The 10,805-nt window shown below is 33.8% G+C and overlaps 1 protein-coding gene across 1 annotated transcript; it reads left to right on the top strand.

The window, feature by feature from the left end:
* Positions 1–3,592: 3,592 nt before the first annotated feature.
* Positions 3,593–5,702, top strand: LOTGIDRAFT_159943 (hypothetical protein; the record flags this gene model as incomplete). The annotated part of the gene is made up of 4 exons (XM_009054632.1): positions 3,593–3,671; positions 4,631–4,804; positions 5,208–5,309; positions 5,689–5,702. 4 exons carry the CDS (start codon positions 3,593–3,595, stop codon positions 5,700–5,702), a joined length of 369 nt encoding a protein of 122 aa, XP_009052880.1.
* Positions 5,703–10,805: the final 5,103 nt, after the last annotated feature.

The following is a 10,805-nucleotide window of genomic DNA, read 5'->3' as shown; positions in this document are numbered from 1 at the left end:
ATCCTGGACTGCCACATGAGTAGTCTAAGACGATATAATCGTTTTCCCGTGAACTTTTTTTGATCCTACGAATATTTCACCAGAGGTGTGACCTACTAAATCCCGTTTCTCTATATGGCGATTTGATATCTGTACCTGAAAATGTACCAGTTGCTAATAGTGTAGTGTAAGAGCGTATGTTTAAGATGGGAAAATTGCCCTCCTCATTAACGTATCCCTGCTATTTATGAGGAGTCACCATTTCAGGCCATTCGTTAAAGGAAGCAATGCCCATTTTCAGAAAATGTTTCAATCCATTTGAATCCTCTGCTCCTCAGTGTATGATATGCTCCGTACTGATGTGTTCTTGCTATCCATTGTCTCACCAGTCGCATTTCCTATATATTGTTGAATTGCAGCAGTAACAGTAATTAACATATTTAACGGATATGACGTACAGTGTACAAGGATATGGTCAATGTGCTATGAAATGTTATGTGTTACCAATGTGTCATATCTTCAGTGTTAAATTGGTGTCTGATTGTTATCAATTGAATATTTTCACCAATAAAAATTCAAAACTCTTTGGCAATTTTACTGGTTATTCAGAGAGCCTACTGTTTGCTATGTATTAAAATGTTTGTACATCCTCGCAGGGGCGTCTATATTGGGTGTGAATAAAACTAAGTTGAAAATAATTTTGTAGGAGGGTCAAAGACGTCATGAACTTCGTCACCATCGGCGTATAGATACCTGTTTTGCTACATATGCTGCCTGTACTTTCCGCTGAAGATTTGATGTATTTTTTCATTGTGTATCTTGGTGTTTAATGGAAATTTAATTTCGTTTATAATGAACATGCAGTATCTTTCAGTACAGTACTGTTCCCGGGTTCTTCACAGGTTGATATCTATGTAAATTATGTACTAGTAGGTAATGTATTCATGCGCCAGATAAACAATACAACATTGCATACTTTGAAGTTGACGACTCAGCTGCTATAATTGAAGTTAAAAGCATGAACTTGTTTCAAATAACATTACTTTGATTAAAAATCTTGCAATTCATTTCATGAAACTTCATGTGTGATAAGCACTCTTTTAACATATTCAATATATTATACGCTGCATCAGAAGTCAAAGAAATTATTCTATCTATCTATTGACACGTTCTATACATATGTTCACGTTCTTGGCTCCTATGACAAATTTCAATAATGCAACAACAAGATTGCCATCTATACAGACCACTGAGTAAAGTTTAAAGGAGAATACCTAAAATTATTCATGAAAATATCAATGAAAAATATTGGAACCATATATTAGACCAAAGTATGTGAAATATAAATTTTTTATCTAATAAAGAGACCCTTTTCTGACCCAGGATGTGGTAAACCTTTTTGTGGTATTTGTCAACAACGCGATCGAATACGGATATTGAAATGTAAAAACTTCGTCAATTTCAATTACCTTTTTGAGCGAAAGTTAACAATTATTGGGCATATGCGTTACAATAAAATTAAGGCAGTTATTACTAAAATGTTCTTGATTAGGAATGGTAAATAGAATATTGTACATTTAAGTATTAGTCTTATCAAGAATTTTGTTTTAAATGTAGTTATCCCCCTTGTGCTGAACGGTCAAACAAGCCTTATCGACTTCCAGGAAATCTTTTACGATTTTAACAGTAAATCATCAATCTACTTAGTCTTAATGAACCTACATTACTGACCAGGTAAAATATGAAAAACCGGACCTTAAGATCAGCGATCATGCATTTTACTTCGAAACCCTCAGACTTCCTTCTCATTCGTGTACAATATCGTGTGTGTAGCTTGAAATCATGTCAGCTGGCTGGTAAATGCCTTACAGAGGAACAGTATGCTTTTTTCAATCGATTTAAGAGCGTGAAATACAGCAAACGGCATGCCAACATCTAGGGAAATATACCTCTCGTGAATTTTTTACTGTACTGTAATGGATTCTCATTGGACGACTAATTAATAATAACCAAATCAGCAGCGATATCACAAACGTACCTCCGAAAGTGAAGAGTCGTGGGCCCGTATATCATGTATGGGGTTAAAATGGTTTCCCCGTCGCCAGGTCAACACATAGAAACGATGCAAAGAACATACATGTACGTACAATATCACACATAATAAGCCCATTTTACACATTGAAATTAAGGCACAATGGCCTTTTCAAGAAACAGCTAAATATGAAACGTTGTGTACTTGACCGTTTTATCATCTACAAAACAATAGCATTGACATCACAACTGGTAATTTTAACTGCCATTGTCTCCGTTTTTCTTGTGTTATTGATGGTCTGCAACAAACATATTTTAAGACATAATTACATGTTCAAAGATAATTTAGCATGACTTATGGAACTTTGGCAAACATATATAATCATTTACAGAGGAAAAATATTTATATATATGTAGGTCTTTAAATATACATACCGCGTCAGTGTATATACCTTAAAGGGACATTCGGCTTTTGTAGGTCGAAGAAAATATGTTTTGCTCAGATTTGTGAATACTATACACATGAATCTACAAAAATGTCAATCCAGCTGTCAATATTTAAACGCCAAAAATATCTAAAACATTACGTTATGGTTTTAAGTTCGTTATGCTTTTTGGAAGCTGTTTGAAAACTACTGTACGGATTTGAGTAAAGTAAACGCCAAATTGTAGAGAATTATGTCTCCTTCGTATTTTAGGGGTTTCAACTAATAATATCGGTCCATTATAAAGCCCGTACTCTCCGTTTTAATAGAAAAATTAACCCTTTCAAAACAAATTCAGTTTGATTAAGAAAATATATATATATAAATAGCATACTTTCGAAATATTTTCAGGTAATAATCATAATAAAAATGAAAACTTTTTACAAAAAGCGGGATATCCCCTTAAGTTTCCCTCTAAAAAGGTAATTGACAGTGAAAGTCGTCCTGTGGAATTCCATAACTGATGTTAATTGTTAAGTTTAAATTATACTAGCCCATTTTGCAATTAAGGCTAGCCTTAACTTAAGAAGTTGTACAAATAAGGAAAAACATACTACATGACTGTAAAGTGGTATCGGGTAAGGCACAGAGACATTGCAAAATATTCGGAAATTTCTTTGTGGATTCATTTATGGCCCAGTTTGGTCCGGCGCCATCCGAACGACTGACATTGTTCCATGTCTACCTTTACTTGCATCAGTGATGATCACCCTCTTGGCTTTGATCTTTCCTGGATTATCTGTGCGGATTGACAGCTTATTCGACTAGAACTAGGAATTAGATGAATCATTCCAGACTTTCAAAAGCTGACCGAGATTAAAAACAACGATCACTATTGGTTCGACGTTACCCCGCCAAATCAAGTTCGGTGGACTCGACGTACTCTTTTGACCTCTTAAGGACCACGTTTGACACCTGTTACTCATTTCATTTTTATATAAATAAGTTTATATTTACTGTACTAATTTATTTTATGTGATAAACAATTTTTCTATCAATTAATTTATTTGATTAATAATTTTCAAACAGGTATATAAACGTAGAAGAAAAAGCAAGTGTCAATGGCACTTAATTATATTCTTGCTATTTAGTTTAATATGGCACTACGACTAGTTTTACTTATGGTTTTAACTCTCGTAGATTTAACGCATTCCTCAAATAGCAGTCGTTCAGCCGGTAAGATAACTAAATTGTTTGACAAATCCACGCATATTGGGGTGTCTTTTATCCCCCAATTATATATCGGTCTGGGAGTTGATCCGTCTATGCACATTTAGTTCATGCTCAAGCTGCAAGTTAGGACGATTCCCTTTATTTTGGCTTGAAGGATTGCACAAAGCAAAGGATGATGAGTTTTTTTTGTTGATGACTTGAGTATGTTTTTCAGATTTGCAGCATAAGAAATATCATAAAAGTGTCGACATTGACGAGTACTATCTCATACAGCTTGTTTCATTCGGGAATAATTATTTGGCTTGATGAGGCGAGCAAATTGTCAACCGATTTAAATTTTCAAGGCTATTATTTGAGGATAGTATCTAGTCGAGGAATAAATTCGAACTTGCTATCTATGAGTTTGTCCTATAACACATGTATTTCAATCTTTGGCTCATTGATCAGTCATATAGGGAACACGAATATAACATTCCATTTTTTTCTGAATGATTAGTGTGCAGAAAAACACCAACCCTTGATAATGGAAATGTTATAAAGAATGAAGTGAATAAAGTAACCTATAAATGTAACATCGGTTACAAGTTAAGCGTTACTGGTATCTGCCGTCGTCGATCATGGCGTCCACAGGTAACATGTAAAGGTGAGACGATATTTGTAACAAGCTCTTGTCCGTGATTGGTTCACATAATGACGACAATAAAATCCACCAATGAAAGTTCCTTTAGTTAGATACAATTTTCATGTCAACGATTTGTGCAAAACAAATTGGGAATTGTCTTAGGAAGTTCAGTGCAAGATCGTATATCTGGTGTCAATTAAGAATATTAAAAACGGAGTATTATCAATTATCAATTGCTATTAATACAATATTCAAATTGGCTCATGCAGTGTACAATGAGGGGAAACTCATTCACTCAATTTTCAATAATTCTCATGTTTTCTATTCTCAAATTCTATAGTTGTGCAATGTCCAGCTGGTGAACCGATATCAAATTCTATTGATACAACAATAACAGGCACATTGGGTGCAAATTTCACATTTGACTGTAAACCTGGTTTCAGTAAGTTTGGTCCCACTGGAAATATGACTTGTGGGACAGATGGACAATGGAACATAGACACTGCATGTGAAGGTAATATCTTCAAACTAAAATTTATTGTTTGATAAATGCTATCAACAATGATCTACTCGTGCTTACTTGCTTACGAGACAAATGTTTCCATCACACAAGAATGCTTACAATTGTAGCACAGTAGAATCTGTCCACGAGGTTTGCTTGGTTACGTCGCACAGAATAGTGATGTTTGATTCTAATCTTGGTTGACGTGTGAAAGTCTGTTGATCTTGAACCTGTTGTAATGCTTTTGATAGTAAATGAAAGTTTAGTTGATATTCTATTCAAAGTGCCAGGACGTTTCTTAATTATCTTTGATTTGTTAATTTTCATTCATTCTCATCTGTTTTTGTTTGATCAATTTCTATGTTTTTTAAACTCAATTTTCACTAATTCTCATGTTCTATTCTCAATTCTATAGAAGTGCAATGTCCAGCTGGTGATCCGATAACCAATTCTACTGATACAACAATAGTAGGCACATTGGGTGAAAATTTCACGTTTGACTGTAGACCTGGTTTCAGTAAGTTTGGTCCCACTGGAAATATGACTTGTGGGACAGATGGACAATGGGAAATAACATTTTTTTGTATAGGTAATCTATTTAAACTCATAATTATTAATTGATACAGGTCGTCAACGTTGTTAGTTATTGTACAAAAAGAATTGCTTGGTCGTCATCGTGGATACGCATTTATTTCGAAGATATTTCAATGGCATATGAATAACTTCATTTACAGTTTCATGCTTACGATTTAAAAAAAACCTCACTTGTAGCACAAGAGCGTCAGAGCGTTGTAATCTATACACAAGGTCATTTGCTTGAAGACGTTGAACAAATGATAGTTGTGGGATCTAATCCTTCTTTCCTTTTAATATCCTCTCTAATCTTTCTTTTTCAGTCCCTCAAAATTAAAACAAAAACCAGCGGATCATTCAACAAACCTTTATCACCGAAGCTGAATGCCATCAAAGTTATAGGCTTAATATCAATGATATATGTTTTTTGTTTTATTTTTTTCTTAACACCCGTCAATCCTCTTTTCTGACAGTTCTCGTCGCAGCTGCTAATACAAATATATCCCAATTTATCGCTTTATTTCCAAATATGTAGACCACATTCTGATTAAACATGGTATATAAAATGTTACTGTTATTTAATATATCTTAATTACTCTAAAATATAAAATAAAATATACTAATTTACTATACAATAAATTCCCAAAACACCCGTTCCAACCAGAAAACACTCTAGAAGGCGCAATTTTTTAGGGATTTCGATAAAATTTGGTGTGAGTGTTTGCTTTCGCCCATGGATGAAGCCTATTGAAAATCAGAAAAGTCGAAAAAAATAATACGAGTTATCGCCTTGTTTTTGAAAAAGCGTCCAATTTTAGCTTGCAAACACCCAAGGTTCAATTATTGACAGATTTTGACGAAAAATCGAAAAATATTTAGTGTGAGTTATTGCCCTTGTTCTTGAAAACGCGTTTCAATTTTTAGCTCGTAAACACTCCAGAAGGCACAATTCTTGTCGGATTATGACGACACTTGGTGTGAATGTTTGGTATCACCCAAGGATGAACCTTATGGAAATACAGAAAAAATTGAAAACATATTTAGTATGAGTTATTGCCTCTGTTCTTGAAAAAGAGTTCAATTTTTAGCCCGTATACACTCTAGATGGCACAATTCTTGACAGATTTTTACGAAACTTGGTAATATTATTCAGTATCGCCATAAAAAGTTAAAACCAAGTGTATGACTGTAGGTTGAATATTTTATTCACAATCAAGCTGCCAGTCGAAGTATATTACCTTCCCTGGCAAGCATCTTTATGTGTATAAGGGCCAGCCATTTGTGCATTCTATTTGCATCATTCGAACTTTTGCCTGTAGATTTCTATGGTTCTTGTCATTATGCTTAAACGTTTACGGCACCACTATCGAAGAGCTGCTAATAAAATCGAAGGGCCTTTGTGATAGTTATAGCTGGAAATACCAAAATAAAAAAAGGTAAAAATCATGAGAAACAACATAATCATCAAACATTCATAGCAAAATATAAAATATGCTCAAGAGTTATTAAATATTGGTTATATTCCATAGGTTTTCTTACTGTGAAGCTGTTAACTTATATACCCGTGCTGCTTAAGGGTCACCATATTTGGACCCTCCTATTAAAGTAAGAATGTGGTATATTTTTCACGATATCAGACAAGGTTGGATTGATGTATTAAAAATACGATTTACAAAAATAGTTCAAAATGTATAATATAATTTACTTTTAAGTATTTGCATGCACAAAACAATTACTCAGCAAAATAATTGGATTAAATTCAATTATCATCTATTTTTCATCTCTCCCGAGAATAGCTGCATCAAATATAGGAAACCTCAGATCTAGTATGATGCTTTAAACAGAATAATCGTCTCTTCTAATATTGACAGAACGTGTTTGGAATAACTTATTTTTAACAGCTAATATCGTTTAATAGGCTAAAGATTTAAGTGGATTCTCTACTATTGTTTCTTGATTGGTATTTTTAGTAAACAATATTATATAGAATGGATTGGAGTTTTACGTCTTATTATTCAGTAAATGAAATTGAGTGAAGAGGCTTTTTATCACTTATGACTATCGCGACCCTTAACTTTTTATTACTTTCGTTTTTTTGTTCTACCTGTCCTGTGATATTATGTATTTGGTTTAGCTCCTTTATGATTTAATGACATGCACCCGTAAAAGTCTGTCTTACGACTGTACACCTTATTAAAATGTTAAATGCTTTCAGATAGACATATACAAGAGCCTTAAGATCCGAATTTTATAAACGTAATAGATCAGTGTCCGTTAAGCATGTACATGTAGTATCTTAGAAATATGTTAGAAAGTATTTTAACCCAGTATGGTTGTTGCAGGAAATGATAACAATTCCGAGAACATAAATATGTGTGCTTTGGAAAAACAATCGTCCGGAACTTTGTCACATTTAACAAATAATTTGACCTTAACAAAATCTGTTGTGCTGAAATTTCTTTCACTACGAATTTATTTCACTACAGCTTTATCATAACGAATTATTACCACACCAATTGACCGCCGTGGATCATTAATTTAAAACGTCTAGTGATGTAAAAAGACATTTTCCCCATAAAATATATTGGAATTTACATAAGGTGATCGATCTATTACTAAAAGCAATTTATTGTGTAATTAAAGATGGTCTTCTTTCTATATAACCAAGGTCGTGCAGAATCTGAGATTACAAGACTGTAAATAGGGTATCTGGTTTTCATGCTGACAGGATAGAAGCGGATTTTAAAGTCGATTGAAATATAACACATAATAAATAAGAGACTTATTCCTGGATGTTTGATATCGGCATGGGCAGTATTGTGGTTTATTTAACCTCTTGTCTTCTACCAGTATGCAGGTCAAGAGTTGGAGGCAGAGAATGCGCGTTAACAAAAAGTTACCTTTTATTGTGGACATTAACAAGAATCATGTAAGAGCAAAACGGTTCGAACTTTGTAATTTCACATTTAATTTTTTTATTCAGGTTTTATTCGATCATCGAACTATTAGATGGTCTATTAAACTTTCCACATACCTAGAAATAACGATGAACTGTCGAATCCGTGACCAGACTAAACGCAAGTAATTAACTGATATTAGTACCATTTAATATACCGGAAGTTGATTAAACGACACACGATTGCGTGTGATTGGTTCATTTGAAATATACAAAACAACATTGGTTGAGGAATACTCAATTCTGTTCATTACGATGAACAATTGGCGTTTTGCAAGGTGAACTCTGGTCGACAGGCAATTAAAAGCAAGTCCATCAGAGCCGTCCATATGATGTTCCCCCACCCTCTTCCTAATCTTCCAGAGAGTATGTGCATATAGTAGAACTTATATTTTTGGTTGGTTCCGTGTTCCAGTTTTCCAATCCACCAAGCTAGACTATTCCACATCGTACAGGCTCAGTGAAGGGAAGTGTGTTAAACACTATTTCATATCAAGATAGACCTTAAGTTATTAATTAGAATTAAAATATCTATTTGAAATCTAGAGAATTTTGATTACCTGTATCGGCATGTCTTTGATGTATATACCTACATAATTAACCTGTGAGAAATAGTGAAATTTGTGTATCGTACAAATCTTCTATGATTGACATCTCATTAGACCAAACTGTCAAAAATTAAATTAGATTTGAATGAAATGTGTGTGTTTAGTTTATAATGTAGATTTTCTCTTCACCATCTTAATTACATTTCGTCAGGAAATATTTTCATTTTTACCAAATGTTATACAATGCATAATAAAAGAGTCCTAGCATATGCTTAATGAACGGTGTGCATTATTAAAAGTAGTCACATGTTCAGGCATTATGAAAAGTTATCTTCTAAAAATAGGGAAAACAAGTTATTTCCACGGTGCATATAGAGAATGAAGGTTATATGTCAGGAAGGGGTAATTAACGTATCCTATTTCATTTTAATTACAAATGTTATAATCAGAGAGGAATGATTCCTCACAAAAATAGAGACAGCCAAGACAACCTTACGTTTGTTAGTTGTTGAAAACGTGTTATTAAGCCATTCCTTATACAAGCAGTTAATTTTATTTTCGACTCCAGATGTTGTTATACAGGAAATGAAACGTTTAGTGAGATATCGAGGTAGTTAATTTCGTTTCTTCTACCATATTGAAACTGTAGAAATTGGAAGGTTGTAATTCGGTTTGTTTAGACGATATACACTCGGAGACGAATCCTGCCAAGCACAATGATCTTTAACTCGACAGTAGTGTAAACTATTCTCATATACGTCCGTTTCTGGCTGACCTGATGTGGATTAGGCCTGCAGCAGCATAAATTGAGCAATTCCAAAATATGAGCATCGTCTTACTGAAAAATTGAGGGTTTATTCTATCATTTATTATTATTAAATCTAACATTAACAAACAAAATGTAAGATAGACCCGCACATGAAAAAGAGTTTTGTTTTAAAGTTTCCTCAAGAACTTTTGAAAGACCTTAGCCTTATATACAATATTTTAAGTGAAAGGAGTCCTGTTCTGAGTTTCATTATTGGTTACTTTGGTTCTCGAGTTTTTTTATACTCTTACAGAAAATTGCAGAGAGTACCGAATATCGTATCAAATGGATAATATCAAGAAAATCAATCTGAAATCGAAAGTAGAAAATAGAATTATTGGTGTAGAAAGTCTCACCAAGTTTCAATTAAACCCTCGTGTTTATTGTCCATGTCTGATCGCTCTAGCAATTTTAACCCCCCTAATCCAATAACACCCGTCTTAAACTTCATTCAAAACAGTTTACAAACATTTATTCTAACAACTGCTATTTTCGTGGAGAATAAAGTTCTCAAGGTTTTTGAACGATGTTATATTGATTAGATTTCAATTTTGCCAGATTATTTTGCCAAGACAAATAAAAGAATGCCATTACATTAAATATACTCACATGCAATAAAAATAGAGAAAACAAAACTCGTACATAATTACGAGACCACAAAATAAGTATACCAGTCACAAGAAGAGTGCAAATGACTGAAAGAGAAGTTGAAGCAACTATGAGCGGCTCGAGAAGAAAGATCTGACTGTAATTATATGAAACTTACTTACTTCCTTGCATGTTCAGGATCATCGTGACCTTATACCAGTCATTAGTTCACATCCGGTGTCATGTCAATCCACACCAGTAGCTATTAACTTTCTGTAATGTAGATTGCTCTCTTGGGATCAATAAAAAACTACATTATCACACATTCATCTATTATAGGTCACAGTAGTGCCCAATTGGGATTACAAAATGGCATCGTGATTGCTCATGTGTCGTGATTATACATATGAGCAAATTGAAATCCCAGGAGCCTCATAGAAATTGGATATATGTTGGAGACCCTTGTCTAAATTGACGGATGTTGTCTGAGGTATTCTCGAATCGGGAATTGCTTAGACTGGGTTGTAAATCTTTTCTACC

The sequence above is a fragment of the Lottia gigantea genome (genome assembly GCF_000327385.1).
Source record: "Lottia gigantea unplaced genomic scaffold LOTGIsca_22, whole genome shotgun sequence".
Lineage (NCBI taxonomy): Eukaryota > Metazoa > Mollusca > Gastropoda > Lottiidae > Lottia > Lottia gigantea.
The sequence above is the reverse complement of the archived record's forward strand: the minus strand, read 5'-3'. Positions and strand labels throughout refer to the sequence as shown.